The sequence below is a fragment of the Sus scrofa genome, chromosome 10, assembly GCF_000003025.6.
Source record: "Sus scrofa isolate TJ Tabasco breed Duroc chromosome 10, Sscrofa11.1, whole genome shotgun sequence".
In the NCBI taxonomy this organism is placed as follows: domain Eukaryota; kingdom Metazoa; phylum Chordata; class Mammalia; order Artiodactyla; family Suidae; genus Sus; species Sus scrofa.
In genome coordinates, this window is record NC_010452.4 from 41,667,450 (window position 1) to 41,692,162 (window position 24,713).

The 24,713-nt window shown below is 39.1% G+C and overlaps 1 protein-coding gene across 17 annotated transcripts in view; it reads right to left on the reverse strand.

The window, feature by feature from the left end:
• Positions 1-24,713, reverse strand: part of ZNF438 (zinc finger protein 438) — a 440,040-nt gene that overhangs the window by 93,098 nt on the left and 322,229 nt on the right. For 12 of the 17 annotated variants that reach the window (XR_002336132.1, XR_002336133.1, XM_021064197.1 and 9 more), the window contains one exon: positions 8,119-8,196. The exons of 1 other annotated variant lie outside the window; for it this stretch is intronic. Coding sequence is in view for 3 of the 16 variants with exons in the window: in XM_021064197.1 (XP_020919856.1) it covers positions 8,119-8,196 (78 nt within the window). In the remaining 13 variants the exon portion in view is untranslated. Of the gene's footprint in view, positions 1-5,741; positions 5,867-8,118; positions 8,197-24,713 lie in introns of those variants that run through there. 4 more of the 17 variants (XM_013989721.2, XM_021064207.1, XM_021064199.1 and 1 more) reach the window with 3 other exon arrangements.

The following is a 24,713-nucleotide window of genomic DNA, read 5'->3' on the forward strand; positions in this document are numbered from 1 at the left end:
CAGATAATGAATTCATGTTTAAAATGAACACGTGCAAGCCAAACACAGCCCACAATTAGGGACCAAACTGGGCCGTGATCTCTGCTTTGTATGTTTTCCTTGCTGCTTGTGTCTTCTTTCCCTTTTTGGAGTCATCCATCCACCAAACACAAGAGCACAGTGCTGGCTCTTGAAGTCAGGTAGGGATCAGCACCTCAGAACTAGGGAACCCTCGTGGGATGTGCTGAGTATGGCAGATGTGGAAGTGTTCTACACACCCATGGACCCAAGACTGAACAGGTGCACCTTCTGGATACGTATCTGAATACTATTCTTGTTTGTTTGTTTTTTTGTTTGTTTTGGCTGTGCCTGTGGCATGCACAAGTTCCTGGGTCAGGGATTAAACCTGTGCCACAGCAGTGACCTGAGCCACTGCAGTAACAGTGCTGGATCCTTAACCCACTGAACCACCAGGGAACTCCCTGAATACTACTCTTCCATGGTGTCAGATAGTCAGTCTCCTTAAGGCATTTGTCTTTTAGGAGAGACTCGGGGCTTTAATGGGATAAAGATTTTGGGTAAGCCTGGGAATGACCCTGGGACTTCTCAGGTTCACCAGCACGTCATTCAGAGCACAGTCCTTATAACTTACTGAGTTCCCCACATTTCTTACCTTTTCTATGTATACTTCACAGAAGTTTGAGTGGATCACAACAGCTCAGTGCTATCTTTCAGTATTCACTATTATGTAACCTATGAAAGTGATTCAGAAACCTGGAAATGTTTCTATTCTTTCCTTTTTAAAAGTTTATTTATTTATTTTCTTTTCAGGGTTGCACCCGCAGCATCTGAAAGTTCCCAGGCTAGGGGTTGAATCAGAGCTGCATCTGCTGGCCACAGCCACAGCAAAGTGGGATCTGAGCCACATCGGCGACGTACACCACAGCTCATGGCAATGCTGGATACTTAAGCCACTGAGCGAGGCCAGGGATCAAACCTGCATCCTCATGGATACTAGTCAGGTTCATTTCCACTGAGCCACAATGGTAACTCCCTATTCTTTTCTTTTTTAATTGTGGTATAGTTAATTACACTGTTGTATTAGTTTCAAGTATACAGCAAAGTGATTCAGTTATACATATACATTTACCTATACATGTATGACTATTCTTTTTTAGATTCTTTTCCATTATGGGTTATTAGAAGATATTGAGTAGAGTTCCCTGTGCTATACAGTAGGTCCTTGTTGTTTACCTATTTTATATATAGTAGCATGTCTCTGTTAATCTCAAACTCCAAATTTATCCCCTCCATGTAGAAACATGTTTTTGAATAGCAGTTTTCTGAAAACACTTTTACAAAAGATGACTTTCCTTTTTTTTTTTAAATACCTGGGAAATCAAAAATTGGATTTCCCACCATGGCACAGCGGAAACGAATCTGACTAGGAACCATGAGGTTGTGGGTTGATCCCTGGCCTCACTCAGTGGGTTAAGGATCTGGTGTTGCTGTGAGCTGTGGTGTATGTTGCAGACACAGCTCGGATCTGGCGTTGCTGTGGCTCTGGCGTAGGCCAGTGGCAACAGCTCCAATTAGACCCCTAGCCTGGGAACCTCCATATGCCACAGGTATGGCCCTAAAAAGAAAAAAAAAAAAAACAAAAAAAAAAACCACCCAAAAAAAAAAAACCCAAAAGAAACCCTTCAAAACTAGAAGAATTGTTCTGAGAATGTGAACAGGGACTCTAATCCGGTAAGTCTATTTCATTTCACAGCCTTCGAATTTTCTGAGTCGTCACTGGCGACCGGACATTTTTTTCAGTATCGACCAGAGTTCAGGCCTGCTTGATGCAGCACAGAAACTACTGACTGTTTCTGGTACATGAAAGGAGCTACTTGGTGTGTTGCCAGGATTCTCTCTGCTACACTGAGATATTTAATTCAGGGATGCAGCTTGGCACACCATGGTGCTGGGGACTTATAAAACTGACAAATGTTATTGTGGAAAGTTTGCAGAGGAATATTAAGAACTGAAATACCACAAAATCCAGGTCATCTCATTTAATGACTGGCTGTTTATTTTTCGCTTGAATTAAAAATTTCTCAGTCTTCCATGGTTTTTTTTTTTTTTTTTTTTTTTTTTAATACCTGTGAAATCCTACTGAGGTTCACTTGCTTATTATGCTCACAACAATCCCAAAAGGTCAGTAAAATGGTTTTATCCTCATTGGACAGATGAGGAAACTGATGCTGAGAGCATTAAATAAACTGTGCGTGGTTGTTAATAAGAGAGGTAAAGCTTAAACACTCAAACTTGCCCCCAAACCCCAATTCCGAGTTCAGTGATTTTTCCCAACAAATAAAAGTCACGCAGACATGAGGGATCAGGCTGTTCAAATAATTAGATGCCAAGGCCTGGGAGTAAAACCAAGTTCTGTTGCTGATTAGACTTCTGACGTCAGACACATTCTTTTTTTTTTTTTTTTTTTTTTTTTTTTTTTTTTTTTGTCTTTTTGCCTTTTCTAGGGCCACTCCCATAGCATATGGAGATTCCTAGGCTAGGGGTCTAACTGGAGCCGTAGCTACCGGCCTACACCAGAGCCACAGCATCATGGGATCTGAGCCGTGTCTGCAACCTACACCATAGCTCACGGCAACGCCGAATCCTCAACCCATTGAGCAAGGCCAGGGATCGAACCCACAACCTCATGGTTCCTAGTCGGATTCATTAACCACTGCACCACAACAGGAACTCCGACACATTCTTTAAACCTCTCTAAATGCCAAGTTCCTGTGTCGTAAAATGGAATTAAGATCATAAAAGGCATGTAAAGGACATAGCACAGAGTGGGTACTTGATCAATTTTAGTTCCTCTCTCTTCCCTTTCCCCTATGGGATCCTTCAAAACTAAGCAGATCATCCACACTCCTTGGTTAAATATTTGGATGGCTAGTGAAAACCTAAATAGTTATAAAAAAAATAACTCAAAGTATGTGGAGATATTGAAAACACAACAGTAAATGGTCACAGGCAAAGAAGACCACAGCAGAAATTGTTGTCATGTATGTACTACTATGGAAGAGTTAAGAGATGGTTCTTTTTAAAAAAATCCATGATGTTGAATTTCTTTTTCTTTTTTTTTTTAAAGGGGACAGGTCACATCAAAACACTACACCTTCAACTTATTCTCTGCCTATAAAACTACAATGAGGACCTTGTACCTGTCAGAACAGCCATCATTAAAAAGCCTACAGGAATTCCCACTGTGGCACAGCAGAAACGAATCCAACTAGTATCCACAAGGATATGGGTTCAGCCCTTGGCCTTGCTCACTGGATTAGGGATCCGGCATTGCCATGAACTGTGGTGTAGGTCACAGATGTGGCTCAGATCCTGTGTTGCTGTGGCTGTTGTATAGGCTGGCAGCTACAGCTCTGATTCAGCCCCTAGCCCAAGAACTTCCATATGCCACAGCCCTCAAAAGGAAAAAAAAAGAGTCTACAAATAACAAATGCTGGAGAAGGTGTGGAGGAAAGGGAATCCTCCTACACTATGGGTGGGAATGTAAGCTGGTGTAACCACTATGGAGAACAGTCTGGAGGTTCCTCAGAAAACTAAATATAGAACTACCATATGATCTAGATATCCCACTCTTAGACATATTATCTAGAAGATACTATAATTCAAAAAGATACATTAACCCCAATGCTCACAGCAGCATTATTTACAATAGCCAAGACATGGAAACAACCTAAATTCTATTGACAGAGGATTGGATCAAGAAGAAATGGTACATACACACAATGAAATACTACTCAGCCATAAAAAAGAAGGATGTAATGCCATTCGCAGCACCATGAATGGACCTAGAGATTCTCATACTAAATGAAGTCAGACAGAGAAAGATAAATACCATATGAGATCACTTATATGTAGAATCTAAAATATGACATGAATGAACTTATCTATAAAACAGAAACAGACTCACAGACATGGATGGGGGGGGGAGGGTAAGATTGGGAGTTTGGGATTGGCAGATGCAAACTATATGTAATATATAGAATGGATAACAAAGTCCTACTGTAGAGCACAGGGAACTATACTCAATATCCCATGATAAACCATGAAGGATATTAAAAAAGAATGTATATATATGTATAACTGATTAACTCTGTTGTACAGCAGAAAGTAACAGCATTATAAATTAACTACATTTCAATAAAAAAAAAACCATACCTTGGATTTATTCTCTGCCATCTGATAAACCTGGCCCAATGTTGTCAAATATAAATTATTGAAAACATATCATAGAGCTATGAATTGCTCCTGACTCTGGCACGGTTTGAGACTTTTGAATGTGGACACCCCAGTAGCTGTCATATCCCCGCATGGCCAGGAATGTGAGTCCCCAGCATCAGCCAGTGTGTCAGTGCCACAAGAGGATTTAAATTTTGACTCCTTCCATCTCCTCTCTGCCGGCTCACTTGGGTGAGGATGGGGACAGGGGTGCGCTCATGGACCAACGCTAAAGGGGGAATGGGCTCCATAGGAGGTGAGGGGCTACAGAGACGGCAGATGTGGGCAAGAGAGCAGGAGAGGCTCAAAGTGAGGGCAGGTGCTGTTGTCAGGAAGCATACCCCTGGCCTGCGACCAGAAAAATAAAGCCATGATCAAATCTGATGCTAAAAATATTAAAATGCACAGCATAATTTAGACTATATTTCTTCAACTAAATGCTAGAGAATTCTGTGCCAATAGCTATTGTATATGTGACAGCGGCTCTTGGCACCATCCCGCAGAGTCAGGGTTGCATTATTGCGTATGTGGGTAGTTAGTAAAGGCTTTCTGATTATGCTAAAGGTCGTATCTGCATACACGTAACTTCACTTAAAATTATGAGTGAGATGCGGACATGAGTAGACAATGGTCTCCTTCCATTAAGTGCAAACTGGCTGAAATGACTGTTTAAGTTGCCAGATTGTACGAGAAAAGAGATCACATTAATGAGCGTGAAGTAGTATAATGAGTTTATGAAACAGATCATGCGGAGGTCAAGGCTGACATCACGAACTCCCCCCCCACAAGCACACGCAGACATGTGACCTCTCTTTCCCCCACCGCCACTGCTCCAGTTCAAGCTGGTTCTTATTTCTCTCCATTCACATGCGCTGACGACTCATTTATCTTGGCAAAAGCACCATTTCGGTCCTGTCACCCATCTCAGAAGTCCCCCAGGGCTCCCATGGCTTAGGGCAGGGGCCTGACTCCTCAGAAAGGCATTTGGACTCTTCTAAATTCAGCCCCTCTTTCAAACTGAGCAGTTCTCAACCACTAAGGGAGCTTTAGGAAGATAAATAGGCCTAAATCTCATGCCCCAGAAATTCTATTTATTAGTTCTGGGGTAAGATCCAGGGCCTTATATTTTTAAAAACATCTATGGAGGACCCTTTTTCATGGTCATGGCTGAACCAGTGGTAGCATCTTCCAACCAATTCTTTTACCCTACATAAAGGAAGCCTTTCTGTTCCAGCCAGTCATGCTGCTGTGTTTGTTAATATCTCTCATCTTCTATGCATGCTGATCACCTAACCTGGGACACCACTTCCTCTCCTAGCTCTTAATTTAAATCTTCACCTTTGCTCTAAGACTAACTGAAATCCAACCACTATCTGTAGAACCATAGCAAATCCTCACGTTATTGCCATTCTGACCATCCTAAGGATACCAGTTACCTTCCTGAAGTATCTTATAGCAATTCATACCATATTGTTTGTGCTGGGAATGCTTCTTTCATACTTCACGTCCTGTATTCAGGCTCCTGGAGGGAAAAGCAAACTTTTCCTATTATCTTTGGTTCCTGTTTCCAGTTCCCAGCACCTCTGACGGCCTTAAACAGAAAGCAGGCACTCACTTGTGTGTTCCAAGCTTAGGATGACTGAAGACATTACATTCTGTTTTTTTTACAGCCTGACATGAAACGCTAACCTCCGGGGCTTCTATACCTGCGGATGTGCTTTTCACAGCAGCATCGCTATGTCTGGGTAGGAATAATAATCACTTGTTCACAAAAACTGATGTGATGTCAATACCGAGTTGAGGCCTATTTCCTCTAGACAGAAGCTGCTGCCATGTTTATGTATTCAATTCCCACAAGTGCAAAGAACAACCAAATGGGGAGAAGTAAAATAGTTCCTGATCTGTCAATACTTGACTTAAAAATGACACGGCTGTGTAACCCTGTTTACTTATCATCCTAATCTACTGTCGAGTGTCCCTTGACCTGCAAGTAAATGTCTCTGGGGGAGGGGTTTCTTTTTAGGGCTGCACCCGCAGCATATAAAGGTTCCCAGGCTAGGGGTCTCATTGGCGCTGCAGCCGCCAGCCTATACCACAGCCAGAGCAACATGGGATCCAAGCCGCATCTACGACCTACACCACAGCTCACAGCAACGCAGGATCTTAACTCACTGAGCAAGGCCAGGGATAGAACCCGTGTCCTCACTGATGCTAGTCGCCTTTGTTAACCACAGAGCTACAACGGGAACTCCCAGGTAAGTGTCTCTTTTGCAAATATTGAACACTGAAAAGCCACTGGCCCGAGAACATCCAATAGGCTGAGATACTGCCAGGGGCCCAGTTCAGACCCTCCTCCTGCTCAAAGTGCCCAGAAAGTGACTGTTCGGCTTCTAGGGTGGAGGGATCCCCTTCCGTACCCCAAACGAGAAGTTCTCTATAAAACATTGTGATGTCGTGGCTGCTGGAGTTAAAGTAGCAGCGGTACTTACGGGTTAAATGGTCTTGGGAGGGCTAGCTGAGAAATCTAACCACTATTTATAACATCATTTTTGTGGAAAAATGCATTCTGCATTCCAAACAACAGAATGGGGCCTGAACTTCTGGGACACAGTTTACTTCTGAGGTTGGGAACTGACCGTATCTTGTTAATTACACCGTGGTCAGTGTTTTCCTAGGACAAGATGGCAACATGGAGGTCTGCCAGGAACTCACAACAAGAACCAACAGTTGCCATGAACACGTACCATATGTGTCTGTAAGGATGAAAGACGGGGGGTGGGAGGGCAGATGATGGGAGAAGAATCCAGGCACATTCTTAACTTGTTAAATATTGACTTAGCACTATTAAAGGCTATGCTGAATGCTGTGCGGACAAAAATAAGTTAGAGAGGAGGTTTGATTTTCTAGTCCTTACAATCTACGGTGGAAGCTAAGATAGCAACACACATACTAAAGCTGCATGGTAAAATGTGCCGTAACAGTGATAAAAACAAAATGCTGGATGAAGGCAGCAGAGCTGGGGAGAGCTCATGCTCCTAGCTGGAGAAATCAGGGAAGGCTTCGTGGAGGAGTCTGCACTTGAGCTTGTGCAAGATTGCAACAATGGGAATGCAGAGAATGGGAAGAATTCAGTTGGCTAAAGTAGGAGACATTTTGAGGAGCTTGGTAGAGGGCTTTGAATGCTGGGCAAAGGAGTGGATTCTATATAAGCCATGAGTGAGGAGACATTAAGGGTTTTCAGATTGCTAGAGTGGTTCTATATGCTGATTTATCTGGCAATAAAATACTAGCTGAAAGAGTGGAAGAAGACAGAAGACCATTAGGAGATAATGATAATAGCTGAGGCTGGTAAGTTGACCTTTACAAGCTTGGTGTTTTGACTAAACAGTTAAACATTTAAGATTCCGTGCTAGTTAATTACTAAATATCTCCCTTTGATGATCAAGAACATGATTCATTTAGAAAAATTATACAAAGACTTAAAAAAAAACTGAAAAATAAAATCTTTGCTACAATGGAAAACTGTTTTAGAAACATTAAGTTTGGCACAAAGGTGAAACTTGATCCCTGGACTTGACAGAAAATAAAGGATGATTTTGAGGTGCTAATCTCATTTTAAAAATAATCTCTTGTATTTAAACATTTTATTTTTAATAAGCACATGCAATTTAATAAGTAATCATCTTTCCACTCTTCTTCAAGGCCAGTGATTCAATACACAAGGTGACTATGACATATTCTGAGCAATCTGAGCATTGAGAAAGCACCAAAAGCAGTGGACTTAATTCTTTACATTTTCAATCAACCTTAAGCTGGTGCTATGACAGATGTGAGCAGACTTACGTGAAGTGGCTTGACTTAGCAAATGTCTTCTCAACTTCAAATTTTCAGTGTTGGTTGAGACATGGCATTCATCTTTATCTGAAAACAAATGTAATGGAAGGAATGAAAGGGAAAGAATTGAAAGGTATCCAGTTAGAGGATTACCCCTTAGAGGCCATCAAAGAGTTATATTTAGTTCTATAAAACTGACATGATTTAAGAACCTAAGATAAAAATCTCAAGTAATGCTCGAAGACTTCTAAAATAGGAAGTATAACACATTCCTTTCATATATTTTTATGTCAATCTCCTAAAAATTCTGGAAATTATTAGATATTTAATCCTAGTTTACACTGAATTACTTAAATTTAGCCAATGGTCAAGCCCTCCTCAGTACTAGATCTTGGAGAGATGAAGATGAGTAAGAGACCGTTCCTGTCCAGAGGAAACACACAAACCGCCGGGGGAAACAGACAAACATGAATAACTCAATACCAAGGCATAATACAGTGTGATGAGTGGTATAGAGTACTTTCAGCTTTGGAGGGAGGGAGTTAACTACCACAGGGGAAACATGCAGGCCCTCTGTGTCAAAGTGTGTCTTCCAAGCCCCCAAATTCATGTGATGAAGCCCTAATCCCCTAGCACCTCAGGATGTGACTTTATTTGGAGATAAGGCCCTTTAAGAGGTGATTAAGTTAAAATGGACTGGGAATCTGGGGTTAATAGATGCAAACTATTGCCTTTGGAATGGATAAGCAATGAGATCCTGCTGTACAGCACTGGGAACTACATCCAGTCACTTGTGCTGGAGCATGATGGAGGATAATGTGAGAAAAAGAATGTGTGTGTGTGTGTGTGTGTGTGTGTGTGTGTGTGTGTGTGTGTGTGTGTGTGTGTGTGTAACTGGGCCACTTTGCTATACAGTAGCAAATTGACAGAACACTGTAAACTAACTATAATAGAAAAAATAAAATTCATTACAAGAAAGGGAAACAAATAAAATAAAATGAGGCCTTTAGGGTGGGCCCTAATCCAATCTGACTGGTGTCCCTAAAGGAAGAGGACACAGAGAGACAGACCAGGGATGTGTGTGTGGGGGGGGGTGTCAGTGGGAGTGAGTGGAGGGTGGGAGTGAGTGGGGGGTGGGCAGGGGAAGACCATGTGAGGACACAGCAGGAAGGCAGCCTTCTGCAAGCAGAAGAAAGAAACCTCAGGAAAAAACCTGCGGGCACTTTGATCTGTTGTTTAAGTCACTGAGCCTGTAGTATTCTGCTATGTAGTCCTACCTGAATAACATACTCTGTAAAGATGACATTTAAATACCATTTTTGTTTTTTGTCTTTTGTCTAGGGCCACACCTGTGGCATACGGAGGTTCCCAGGCTACGGGTCTAATCAGAGCTACAGCCGCCGGCCTTCGCCACAGCCACAGCAACGTGGGATCCAAGCCACATCTGCGACCTACACCACAGCTCTGGCAATGCCGGATCCTTAACCCACTGAGTGAGGCCAGGGATCGAAGGAACCGGCATCCTCCTGATTCCTAGTTGGGTTTGTTAACCACTGAGCCACGACGGGAACTCCTAAACACTGTTTTAAAAGAGACAGGAATTTTAACAATTAGCTAAGCTAAGGTTTGGAAACAAATAATATTCCAGGAAATAAAAATGACTACATTTTAGGCATAGAGGTGACAGCGCGGTGTGAGCTCAGAAACAATCAATACTCTTCTACAGTAAGAACACAGTTTGGGAGAATCAAAGAGAAGAGTTAAGTTGGTGGCAGTAGGGGCAAGAAAAGCTGGAGGAGAGAGGGTGGGAGGGAGGGGGAGAAGGAGGAGGAGACTCACAGACCAACAGACAAGGATTGGATGTGGGCTTGAGGCCCAGTTGTAAAAGGTGTTGAATTTTACCTTCGGTAAAGGGGGTTTTACTTCATACCCCATCAATGGTTTTCGGCATAAAACTCATTCAAATTTGCATTTTAGAAAGATAGCTCTGGTTTTAGAGTTACTATGAGAAGATTCAAAAGGCAGTAAGGCCTGTTTTGTTACTGCAATAGTCAAGATAAGAAGAAACCAGGGCAATTGCGATGAAATTGAAAAGTCAAGGAGCTCCTGCTGTGGCACAGTGGATTAAGAATCTGACTGCAATGGCTTGGGTCACTGAAAAGGTGCAGGTCTGATCCCCAGCCTGGCACACAGGGTTAAGGATCAGGTGCTGCAGCAGCTATGGCTTGGGATTCAATCCCTAGCCCAGGAACTTCCACATGCTGCAGGTGCAGCCATCCAAAAAAATATTTTTAAAGTCAAATATACACTAAAGATGTACTTGAAAATGAGAAGCAGAACAAGCACCTCATCAGCTATGCAAGACAGTTACCCCCATCCGATCAGACAGGCACAAATGCAGCCTGCCTTGGGCCTTCGCAGACCTTTCTTTTTGATCACAGCCCTGCGGCGTGTGTGCCGTTACTTGAAGAAATCAACCCATCCCAAGACTTTCCTCACTTCTGACATCTTACCCTAGAGCTTGAAAGCTCAACCTACACAATCAATAAATACCGTGCACTCTTTTCCTAAAGAAGTCACTACTTCAGGATCAACCGTGTGGTCTCGCTTGCTACAGCAAGTCAACAGAACAGTTTGCTTATTTCCTAAAAAGTTTTATTTATTTGAGAAGGGGGCTCCCCCCCCAAATTGATGTCCATCAATGAAGTCAGGGAAGAAAAGCCAAAGGAGGGGAGGCTTTGCCCTGTGTGCCACAGCGGGCGCTCCTTTTCAGGGTAGGAGGAAGATAAAGAATAACTTTACAGTTACTGGTGACCTTAGAAAGAAATTTCAGGATGGCAATGAGAGAATAAAAACTTCCAGTAATTGGGGAATGAGAGAAAAAGCAGAAAAAATAATTAACTAGTAAATTTAATTCTTTGAATAGGCTTGGCATCATTTGAAAGTAAAGGCAAATCTTTAATAAGAACTGTTATTTTTTTTTTCACTTTAAATGATAGTGAAAAGGAAGACCCAGGAAGGAAGTGGGATTAATAACAGAGCAAAAAGTCCAGAGAAGATGGGACCAAGAAGTCTGGAAGAGTTAGCTGTGTCAAGAAACTATTCTTTTTTTTTTTTTTTTTTTTTTTTTTTTTTTTTTTTTTACTGATTTTTATTTTTTCTATTAGAGTTGGTTTCCAATGTTCTGTCAGTTTTCTACTGGACAGCAAGGTGACCCAGTCACACACACATACAAGTATACTTTCTTTTTCTCACATTATCCTCCATCATGCTCCAGCACAAGTGACTGGATATAGTTCCCAGTGCTATACAGCAGGATCTCAATGCTTATCCATTCCAAAGGCAATCATTTGCATCTATTAACCCCAGATTCCCAGTCCATCCCACTCCCTCGCCCCTGACCTTGGCAACCACAAGTCTGTTCTCCAAGTCCATGGGTTTCTTTTCTGTGGAAAGGCTTATTTGTGCCATATATTAGATTCCAGATATAACTGATATCATAAGGTATTTGTCTTTCTCTTTCTGACTTACTTCACTTACTTTATGGTTAGAAAAGTAAGAAAGGATGGGTGATGGATATAAATAGAAATTACTGTGTGTGAGGGTCCAGAGCTGAGGGAGTTAAAATCAATGGCAAGGACATCTATTGTGATAGAGAGGGGGAAGGAAGGAGGGAAGGAAGGAAAAGTGGAGAGATATGATATACATGAAGAAATATCTGAGTTTCGGAGCTTGGAAGAAAGAAAAAAAAAAAAAAAAAAAACTAGCCAGAGAAGAGGAGAAAAGAAAACCGAGGGGCTTTCAGTATTTGAGATCTTTTAGATGCTGGTTGACAGAACTGAGCAAATTCAAGATTGATGAGTTCTGAGTATCAGAAACCCAAAGACATGAATTAGGAGATACGGATTACAATCTCATGGTATGGGGTACAAAGGACAGTGTCAAGTGTGATGTTGACGTGCCTAAGGAAGTTAGATCAATGTCCTTGGAAGTCAACCAGTAACAAGAGAGGGGAGATGGTAGCCTAAGAATTAAGAGGATAAACTGATGCACCAAAGTGGCACCTAGATTGATGAACTGATGGTGGGGAACCAAAGAACACACCATCACCCCACCTGTGAAATCTAGAGTTAGAAAAATGCAAAATTTTCTCTTGAGATGGCTGTGGAAAAAAAAATGCACTGCCTACAAAAGCCATATTTAAATATTTCTGAGGAGGAGTGGAAAGAATTCTGGGGGTATGATCAAAGCGATGAAAACATATTCAAAAAAGAGCAGGAGGTCCAGATGACCTGAGGAACTGGAAGCTGGGGGGCAGTGGAACAGAAGTTTCATTTCAATGGGGTAGGTCTGACTTCTTGGAAAAAGAGAGGAAAATAAGAGCAGGGCTTCATCCAGGTTGATAGATGACAAAACAATTCATATTCATTTATATTCTCTTTCTCTCTCTCTCCCCTTCTCTCTGCCTTAACCTGTTTGGTGAGAAAGGACAAAAGACTGACCACATATATCACTAGTCTCTCACTCTCTCTTAGAACTTGCTTGCCCAAGGCCACATTCTCTCCCCTCACCCACATGATAAACTCAAAAGAGCAAGTGAGGTGTGTGAAGGGGTAGGACAACTAGAGTCAGATTTAAGGAGGCTCTTTTTCACCCAGTCTGCCCACAAATGAACTTGACATTTTTATTCCTATCTGAGTTATGTCTGCTCCTCAAAGGGTTCAGAAGCTGGAAGAAGGAAAATGTGGTAGAGTTTTCTGGACCGCTCCAGTTCCAAAAAAAAAAAGGAATGAAAAGTATTTATGGAAAACAATCTGAAGGAAACTAGATGGAAGGAGAGTTGAGTGTAAGTTTTATCAGCCACAGTGAAGTTTAAATCTGACATCTAATTCAGTTGAAGAAGATTATTAGAGATGGGAAAGTTTCTATTCATGGATTCGGTGCCTTTAAAGGGTAGACTGCTGTTCACAATTTTTACTTTTTTGTGTGTCATTTTGGCAAGAAATCTGCCCATTTCATACAAGCTGTTAAACGTACTGACATAAAGTTGTTTATAGTATTTTCTTATCCTTTAATATTTCTTGGATCTTTAGTAATGTTTCCTAGATATATCATATTGGTAGTTTGAGCTTTCTTTTTTTTCTTCACAGGATTTATCAATTTTATTAATATTTTTAAAGAAACACATTGACTTTGTTAATTTTCTTGATTTTATGGCTCCTATTATTTTGTTTCCTCCAGCTTATCTGAATTTAATTTGCACTTCTTTTTCTAGCTTTTTGAAATGGAAGATTAGGTAACTTTTAAACGTATGCATTTAAAGCTATACATTACTCTCTAGGCACTACTTTGTGTCTCACAAGTTTCAATACTGATTCAGTGCAATGTATTTTCTGACTGTGGTTCTGAGTATTTCTTCAACTTGTTATTTAAAAGTTTACTGCTTATTTCCCACACAAATTAAGGATTTTTTAAAATCTTTGTTATATATTTCTAGCTCATTCTACTGTGCAACATATACTATGTGTTTTCAATCCTTTGAAATTTGTTGAGATTTCTTTTTGGCTTAGAACATGTTCTATTTTGGTGAAAGTTCCATGTGCACTTGAAAGGAAAGCATTCTGCAGTTGTTGAAAATAATGTTCTATAAATAGCCATCGGTCAAGTTGGTTAATAGTATTGTTTAAATATTCCATCACCTAACTGATTGTTAAAAATCTGCTTGTTATATTAGTGGTTGAAAAAGGTTGTTAAATTCTCCAACCATAATTTGTCTATTTCCCCTTTTTGATCTGTCAATTTTAGCTTTATATATTTTGAAGTTATGTTGTTAGGAACATACAAATTTAGAACTATTCTGACTTCCTACTGAATTGACACTTTATCATGATAAAAGGCCCCTTTAACTCTCATAATTCTTGTTACTATAAAGTCTACTTTGATATTGATATATAAAATTTCTTTTGGAAAGTATTTGTATAGTGTACCTTTTCTCTTTTTCCCATATCATTTTATGTGCTATATGTCTTATGCAAACTATATATTGTGTCTTTAAAAAAAAAATCTAGTCCAAAAAATTTCTGGTTTTTAATGGGAAGAATAAGCCTATTTACATGTAATTTAATTATATTTAAGGATACACTTCTGTTACAAATTTTCTGTCATTCTATCTGCTGTTTTCTCTTGATTTATTCCTTTTTGATTAATCCTTATTATTCAATTTTACCTTTTGTGAATTTTTTGTTTAAACATTTTTGTAATTTTTTTAGCAGTTATCTTAGAGATTATAAATGCTTTCTTGATTTATTACTGCTGACTTTTACCACTTCCTGAACAAGACAAAAACAGCAGTTTAACTCTATTTACACCTACTGGGCCTTTGTTGCATTGTTTTAAAATATTTTATTTCCATATATGTTTAAAGCCCCACAAAACATTATCATCATTGCTTTCAATAGTCTGAAATTTTTATATTTACACACATATTTATGCCTACCTATGCTCTTCATTTTTCCCTGAGCTTTTATGGTTTATTTGGGATCACTTTTCCTCAAACGGAATAACTTTCTTTAGTATTATTGTACTATGGACTTACTTGTGAGAAAATCTCATACCTTTTGTCTAAAAAATATTTATTTTGCCTTCATTAAAAAATACATTTTTACTGGGTATAGAGTTTAGGATTGGCCATATTTTTACTTCCTGCATTTAAAACATGTATATATATAATTTTACTTTTTTAAATTGTCATTTCCCCAATACAATTTTTTTCCTACTATACAGCATGGTGACCCAGTTACACATACATGTATACATTCTTTTTTCACATTATCATGCTCCATCGTAAGTGACCAGACATAGTTCCCAGTGATACACAGCAGGATCTCATTGCTAATCCATTACAAAAGCAATAGTTTGCATCTATTAACCCCAAGCTCCCAATCCATCCCACTCCCTCCCCCTTACCCCTTGGCAACCACAAGTCTATTCTCCAAGTCCATGATTTTCTTTTCTGTGGAAAGGTTCATTTGTGCCGTATATTAGATTCCCAATATAAGTGATATCATATGGTATTTGTCATTCTCTTTCTGACTTATTTCACTCAGTGTAAGATTCTCTAGTTCCATTCATGTTGCTGCAAATGGCATTATTTTGTTCTTTTTTATGGCTGAGTAGTATTCCATTGTGTATATATACCACATCTTTCTGATCCAATCGTCTGTCAAGGAACATTTGGATTGTTTCCATGTCTTGGCTATTGTGAATAGAGCTGCAGTGAACATGCGGGTGCACTCTTTTTTAAGGAATTTTTTGTCTGGATATATGCCCAAGAGTGGGGTTGCTGGGTCATATGGTAGTTCTATGTATAGTTTTCTAAGGTACCACCATACTCTTATCCATAGTGGTTGTATCAGCTTACATTCCCACCAACAGTGCAGGAGGGTATCCTTTTCTCCACACCCCTTCCAGTATTTGCTATTTGTGGACTTATTAATGATGGCCATTCTGACTGGTGTGAGGTGGTATCTCATGGTAGTTTTGATTTGCATTTCTCTTATGATCAGCGATGTTGAGCATTTTCTCATGCGCTTGTTCACCATCTGTACATCTTCCTTGAAGATATGTCTATTCAGGTCTTTTGCCCATTTCTTCAGTGGGTTATTGGCTTTTTTGCTGTTGAGTTGTATAAGTCGCTTGTATATTGTAGAGATTAAGCCCTTGTCAGTTGCATCATTTTAAACTATTTTCTTCCATTCTGTAAGCTGTCTTTTTGGTTTCTTTTTGGTTTCCTTTGCTGTGCAAAAGCTCGTAGTTTGATTAGGTCCCACTGGTTTATTTTTGCTTTTATTTCTGTTGCTTTGGGGACAGACCTGAGAAAACGTTTGTCAGGTTGATGTCAGAGAATGTTTTGCTTATGTTCTCTTCCAGGAATTTGATGGTGTCTTGTCTTATTTTTAAGTCTTTCAGCCATTTTGAGTTTATTTTTGTGCATGGTGTGAGGGTGTGTTTTAATTCATTGATTTGTATGCAGCTGTCCAGGTTTCCCAGCAATGCTTGCTGAAAAGACTGTCTTTTTCCCATTTTATGATCTTGCCTCCTTTGTCAAAGATTAATTGACCATAGGTGTCTGAGTTTATTTCTGGGTTCTCTATTCTGTTCCATTGGTGTATCTGTCTGTTGTGGTACCAGTACCACACTGTCAGGATGACTGTGACTTTGTAATATTGCCTGAAGTCTGGGAGAGTTATCCCTCCTGCTTGGTTTCTGTTCCTCAGAATTACTTTGGCAGTTCTGGGTCTTTTGTGGTTCCATATAAATTTTTAGATAGTTTGTTCTAGTTCTGTGAAAAATGTCATGGGTTATTTGATAGGGATTGCATTGAATCTGTAGATTGCTTTGGGTAGTATGGCCATTTTTACAATATTAATTTTTCCAGCCCAGGAGCATGGAATATCTTTCCATTTCTTTCCATCTTCTTTAAGTTCTTTGATTGTATTATAGTTCTCGGCATATAAGTCTTTCACCTCCTTGGTCAGGTGTATTCCCAGGTATTTGAGTTTTTGGGGTGCAATTTTAAAAGGTATTGTATTTTTTTATTCATTTTCTAATATTTCATTATTAGTATACAGAAATGCGACTGATTTCTGAAAAATTCTTTTTTTTTTTTTTTTTTTGTCTTTTCTAGGGCCGCACCCGTGGCATATGGAGGTTCCCAGGCTAGTGGTCCAGTTGGAGCTGTAGCCCCCGGCCTATGCCAGAGCCACAGCAATGTGGGATCCAAGCTGCGTCTGCAACCTACACCACAGCTCACAGCAACGCTGGATCCTTACCCACTGAGCAAGGCCAGGGATGAACCCGCAACCTCATGGTTCCTAGTGGCATTTGTTAACCACTGAGCCATGACAGGAACTCCTGAAATGTTAATCTTAATATCCTGCTACTTTGCTGAATTTGTTGATTAGTTCAGTAGTTTTTGGGTTGAGTCTTTAGGGTTTTCTATATTTAGTATCATGTCATCTGCATACAGTGACAGTTTTACCTCTTCTCTTCCTATTTGGATGCCTTTTATTTCTTTTATTTGTCTGACCGCTGAGACTAGGACTTCCAGTACTATGTTGAATAACAGTGGTAAGAGTGGGCATCCTTGTCTTGTTCCAGATTTTAGTAGGAAGGCTTTCAGCTTTTCTCCATTGAGTGTTATATTTGCTGTGGGTTTGTCGTAAGGTATATTCCCTCTATACCCACTTTGGTGAGAGTTTTTAATCATGAATGGATGTTGGACTTTAAGGATGTCATTCATTTATTTTCTGATCCTAATAATGTTTGATCTTAATAATGTCTGCATTTAAAATTTAAGGATGTCATTCATTTATGTTCTGATCTTACTGTTTGCTCCTTTAAAGGTGGTGTGGTTTATTTCACTTGGCTGATTTAAGATTTTCCCTTTATATCTGCTTTTCACAAGCTTCTCCCTAAATTGTACCTATGTGTGTGGTTTTCTTTATATTAATTTTGCTGGGGGTTCGTTCACCACGTTTCTTATGCTTCTTGACTTTTTGGATTGCTATATTTCATCAGTTTGGAAAAGCTTTGGTCATTATCTTTTCAAATACTGTTTTTGTTCATTCTCTCCTCCTGGGACTCCAAGTACATATATGTCAGATGAAGTGACTTGATACCCTATGTCTCTTATGCTACTTTGTTCTTTCCATCCCTTTTTGTTTCTGAGCTTGTATGTTTTTCCATGGAACTGTCCTTTAGTTCGCTAGTTCTAGTTATTTTTTTTGTACCTACTTTGATATTAAACTCAAATCTTAATTTCAGATATTATATTTTTCATCTCTACAATATCTATTTGCTTATTTATTTATTTGGCTGTACCTGAAGCATGTGGATTTTCCCAGACCAGGGATCAAACCCATGCCACAGCAGTAACCTGAGCCACAGTGGTGACAACACAGGCTCCTTACCCCACTGAGCCACCAGGGAACTCCCATTTGATTATTTTTTGATACCAACCCTAACCCTAACCCTAACCCTTTCTGTTGATATTGCCATCTTTTTTTTCCAAGAACTTTATTTCTTTTAACTCAATGAATTTTATTACATTTATAGTTGTACAACAATCATCACAATCCAATTTTATAGCATTTCCATCCAAACCCCCCAGCCCATCCCCCGATTCCCCAACCAGTCTCCTTTGGAAACCATGTTTTTCAAAGTCTGTGAGTCAGCATCTGTTGTGCAAATAAGTTCATTGTGTCCTTTTTTTAGATTCCACATGATATTGTCCCTCTTTTCATCCACTTTTCTAATGTCTTCCTTTATTTCCTTTAACACCTTTACAACAACCATAATATTTTTGTTTGGTAACTCCTAGGTCTATTGGCAGATCTCTTTCTATTGTCTCTCAGAATTATTTATTTATTTATTTATTTATTTTTACTTTTCACATTTCATATCATATAACTTATAAGTTTTTAGTGTATTCTTAGTATTGTGAATGGGGTAGCCCTAAAGCTGTGGAGGATATTTTCTCCCAGTGAGGGCCCATTCCTTCCTCTCTTAGACAGGTAGGGTATAAAATGTCTCAAAGGTGAAATGAGTTCTGTGTGTGTTGCAGCTGCTCTTAGCCCATCTCACGGAGACTGTCTCTTAAGCACAGCAGGGTTGCATAAGACTTCACTGCATGTTTCCAGCTCATGTTTCCAACTTCCCACCCTGCCCCAAGGCTCAGCAAATCATCTATGGCGAAATTAAGTGTGTGTCTAAGGCTGCTCTAGTTTTAGTTTATCATGGCAGACTATGTGATCATCAAAGCTCCTGTGGCTTCCTTTTCTCTCATAGTCTCACTTCCACTGCAAGCTTGATTCTTAAGCAGTGTTCATTCTGAAGTACACATACTCAGGAAAGATGACTGCTAGCAATGTCATCTCAAACATGCTCTTCCATTTCTGTTATTCCGGTTTATTTACTCCTCTTTACTTTCATGGCTTTCTGAGGTCTTTCAAAACATGACTGTGCTTAAGAGTGAAACAAATATTTTGAAACTTCTCCAACTGAGAAGAGGGCATATATGTCCCTGCCCAACCTTAACTTTGAGTGACTTCTTTGCTTTATATGATCAGTAAAATACAGTGCATATGACAAGACACCAGTTTCTGGCCTAGAGCTTAAGGCATTGATAACTTTATCCTTGCATCTAGAAATATATGGAACATATGAACTGCCACTGAAGAGAGCCAACTAACCTGATCTCTTAAGAAAAATAATAAAAACAGCTTTTGTCTTAATCAATTTTCTGTATTATATATCTATTTTATAATATTTTTATTTTATTGATTTCTACTTCTTGTTTTCTACCTTCAACTTACTTTGAGTTCATTTTGTTTTTATTTTTCTGGCTCCTTAAGGTCAAGGGTTAGATAATTGCTTTTAGACCTTTCATCTTTTCTAATGTTTGCATTTTAAAGCTCTACCTTTTTCTTTGAGCACTGCTTTAGTTTCATAAATGTTGATATGATGTGTTTTCATTTTCCATTTCAGTTAAAAAAATATTTTCTAATTTTTCTTGTGATTTCTTGGAACCATGGTTTACTTAAAAGTGATTCTTTAGTTTCTAAATATTTGAGGGAGGAATTGCAGATATTCTATTTTTATGCATTTCTAATTCAATTTAGAAATAGTAAAAAAAAAAATCTCTTAAAAGATATGTTCCCTATCTTTTATATAACATATCCATAAAAGATTAATTTTAATCTATTGAAACTTGTTTTATGATCTGACATATAATCTACCTTGATGAAAATGCCAGTACACTTGAGAAGAATGTATATTCTTCTATTTTTGAATGCAATATTCTGTAACTATCAATTAAGTCCAGTGGTTAACAGTGTTGTTCCAGATTTCTATCTTTTATTAATATTCTGCCTACTTATACTGACTGCTGAAAGAGAAGTATTTGAGACAAACCACAACTGTAGTTTTGCCTACTTCTCCTTTCTGTTCTGCCAGTTTTTGCTTCAAGTATTTTGAAGCTCTGTTATTGGGTTCATAGATATTTAGGGTTGTTATGTCTTTTTGATAAATTGATTCTTTTATCATTATGAAGTATCTCTAAATATAGCTAGTAATATTCCCTGTTCTGAAGTCTATTTCGTGTATATTAACACACCCAATTTTCTTAATGACTAGTGTTTGCATGGCACATCTTTTTCAATCCTTTTACTTTTAATATATGTGTTCATTTTTGAAAAGGACTTCTTGTGGACAGTGTGTAGTCAGTAGGTCCTGCTTTTTTTATCTAGTCTGATGATCTCTGCCTTTAGAGCACTTAGACCGTTTCCTCTCAATATAGCTATTTATATGACTGAATTTGTATTAATCATTTTGAATTTGAATTAATCTATTTGTTCCAATCTGCTCTTTGTTTCCTTTTCCCACTTTTTCTTGCCTATGTGGGACTGAATATTTTTTAGCATTTCTCTTTATCTCCACTTTTAGCTTCTATTTATTTTTTAGTTTTAGTTGCTGCTCTAGTGTTTAAACTTTAGGCCTTTAACGTACTGCAATCTAACGTCTAATACCATCATGCCACTTCACATATAAGTAAGAATTTTACAAATGTCCTCCTTTCTGACTTTTTGTGCTACTGTCATCACAGCCTTACCACAGTCACACTGGAGAAGTTAGGTGGTTGATAGCCCCAGTTAAGACTAGCTTTTAAATGATCCTTATCAAAGTGCCAGAAATGTAAGTAAGGTTGTCTTGGACCCTTCAAAGCAGCCCACCCTTCAGCCAAATGCCATCAACGAATCTCAGCTGATGATACATGAAGAAAAATAACCACCAGCTCAGCCTAACCTTTTCACTGACCTACAAATTATGAAGTACAACAAAATGGTTGTTGTTCTAAGATGATAAGTTCTTAGGTAATTTGTTACAGAATTAGATAACCATAAGAGATACTGGCACATGAAGTGAGACTCTATAATAACAATCTTAAAACACAGTGACATTGACTTTGGGACCAGGTGATGAGCAGAAACAGAAAGGGCCTTGAGAAAACTGTTAATGAAAGCTTGAAGGACTTAGTGAAAATGTGAACAGATGGGAAAATGACAACCCCTCTTATATAGTAGCAGAAAATATGCAACATTATTCCTTCTATAAAGTAGAAAAGAGAAAATGTACCTAATAAGGTGGCAGAATTGGCTAAGGAGGTTGCCATGCAGAAGACTGAAAGTGTTAGTCTCTTTTAGTCAAGCATGATATGGAAAGCAGTGAGAAAGATGGGTTAACAAAAGAACCATTTCATTTTCAAGCAGAATTTAGAGGGGCCAAGCCTTGCTTGTTTCAAAAATAATGGAGTTCCTGTAGTGGCTCAGGGGAAGTGAATCTGACTATTATCCATGAGGACACATGTTCGATCCCTGGCTTCACTCAGTGTGTTAAGGATCTGGCATTGCCATGAGCTGCAGTGTAGTCGCAGATGGGGCTCGGATCTGGCGTTGCTGTGGCTGTGGTGTAGGCTGGCAGCTACAGCTCTGATTTGACTCCTAGGCTAGGGGTCAAATACCTACCAAGACAAAAAAAAAAAAAAGAACTTCGTATGCTCGGTAGAATTGGCAATTTCATGAAGTCCAGCTTATATGTTCTTTCTTTTATGAATTTTGCCTTTGGTATTGTATCTAAAAAGCCATTGCTGGAGTTCCTGTAGTGGCTCAGCAGTTACGAACCCTACTAGTATCCATGAGAATGCAGGTTCGATGCCTGGCCTCACTCAGTGGGTTAAGGATCCGGCATTACTGTGAGCTGTGGTGTAGATTGCAGATGCAACTCAGATCTGGTTTTTCATACCCATTCTCTCCAGACCAAAAGGAAAAGATCAAGTCTAGAGCTTTGCCAGAAAATCATGGTTTCAGGATAAAAATTTCTAAAATGTAACCTTAAAATACTGTGTCGAGACTGCAAAATGATTTTAAGCTGAGTCTAGTTCAATTCTAAGAATCTTAACAGTGTGACTCTTAGACTCTCTCTTCTAGACAAAAGGTCTCTAGGAATATTGACAGGTGTGACTTTTGGACTCTTGCAAAAAGAAAAATTTCTAAGAATCTAATGGAATTGTTTTGTAATGCCTTGACTTACAGTCTAAAATAGAAAAGGCCTATCTCGAAACATATGTGGGTATTGCTTCTGCCTAACAGTGAATTATAATTCGATACACAGGAATCTCACAAAATTTTTAAAAGAATTATATCAGATTAGACTGAAAAGAGCATAGAAAGAACAAAATGAAAAGAGGCTTTTGGGCTCTCAAATTTCTACAAGCAGGAAGTAAGGCTGGAATGATTACCTAGTTGTAAACATGAACCATTTCTTACAGAAAAAGAGAGGTAGCTCAGAATTGATAGGGAGAAGCTAGGAGCCATCAATAATCATTGCCAGGGAGTAGAAATGACCCTAAAAGAAAATGACAACATCAAAATTTTAAAATTACTATGAACCAGTGAAAGCTATGTGCCTCTTACTTCCTGAATTATGAATGGGAATGTTTGCTTCAGTTAGGCTTGCCTGCCTCTCCATTATACGCTGAATAAATAACTTGTCTCTTGAGAGGAACTCACCTGAGAAGCTTCCAGAACATCTGGACCCAACTCGAATTGACAAGGTCATGGACCTTAGGACTGAGGGTAAAGCCATAGTGGGATGAGAATTTTGGAATTCTTGGAAGGCGCTGAATATATTTTGAATACAGAAGGAATGTAAGACATTTGCAGCCAGAAGGTGAACTGCAGTAGATTAAAGATGGTCACAAATTCTGTGATACCTCTTCCATGGAGAGGCTTGTTTACCTCCCATCTCATTGAAACTGGGAGGGCTCTGGTGCTGCCTTGACCAACACAATACAGTAGAAGCAATGTGGTGCCCGTTTCCAGTTCTAGGCCTTAAGACACTGGCACCTTCCCCTTCCAAACTCTTGGAACCTTCTCTCTAGGAGGCCCAAGCCACAACAGAAGTCTGACTACCCTGAGACTATCATACTAGAAAGGTCATGTGAACCCAGTGTTCTACCTTTGGCCAGACAGCATATATAGGTAGCAAGATTATATTGGATCCTCCAGAGCAAATCATCCACCAAACGCATACCATCTAGTGATCTCAGTCAACGCAACATCGAATAGAAAAACCATCCAGCTGAGACCTGCCTGAATTCCCGACCCACAGAACCATGGCCCATGTAGAACAATTATCATTTTAAACCACTCAGTGTTCAGGCAATTTATTACGTAGTAACAGATCACTGAAACAATAATTTTTGTAAGTTATTTAAGTTGTTGGTGTTCCCATCCATGACTCAGTGGTTAACGAATCCGACTAGGAAACATGAGGTTTCGAGTTTGATCCCTGGCCTCGCTCAGTGGGTTAAGGATCTGGCGTTGCTCTGAGCTGTGGTGTAGGTCACAGATGCAGCTCGGATCCCATGTTGCTGTGGCTCTGGCATAGGCTGGCGGCTACAGCTCCGATTTGATCCCTAGCCTGGGAACCTCCATATGTCACAGGAGCAGCCCTGGAAAAGGCAAAAAGACAAAAAAAAAAAAAAAAAAAAGTTGTTGCAGGAGCCACAATGTCCTGCCTCAACCCTCTATACCCAAATTGGAATCAGAAGCCTAAACCTAGATCTTATTCAGAAGTAATCTGCAGAGTTCATTATAAGCTAAAATTTTTTCTTAGAGATAAAAAGGCCAGCTTTCTCAGAGATACTATAAAACAATTATCCAAATATAATAAACATCAACTAAGTTATTACAATTAAAAGAAACCAATTTTCTCTCCAAAGTAGACATACAGATGACCAAAAAGCACATGAAAAGATGCTCAACATTGCTAATTATTAGAGAAATGCAAATAAAAACCACAATGAGGTATCGCCTTACATTGGTCAGAATGGCCATCATCAAGAAATCTACAAATAATAAATGCTGAGAGGGTGTGGAGAAAAGGGAAACCTCTTGCAACGTAAATTTTCCACAGCCACTGTGGAAAACAGTATAAAGGTTTCTCAAAAAACTAAAAATAGAGTTTCCATATGATCTAACAATCCTACTCCCAGACATATACCCTGACCAAACTATGGTTTGAAAAGATACACGTACCTCTGTGTTCATCACAGCACTATTTACAATAGCCAAATGTCTATCGACAGAGGAATGGATTAAGATGTGGTACATATATACAAAGGAATTTTACTCAGCTATAAAAACGAATGAAATAGTGTCATCTGCAGCAACATGGATGGACCTAGAGATTATCACACTAAGCAAAGTAAGTCAGAGAAAGAAAAATATCATATGACATCACTTATATGTGGAATCTAATTTAAAAAATGATACAAATGAACTTATTTATAAAATAGAAACAGTCCCATATTTTTAAAAAAATGTATGGTTATCAAAGAAGAAATGTGGGGGGAGGAATAAATCAGAAGTTTGGGATTAACAGATACACACTACTATATATGAAAGAGATAACCAACAAGAGCCAATGGATAGCACAGGCAACTCTACTCAATATTCTATAATAATCTACATGGGAAAAGAATC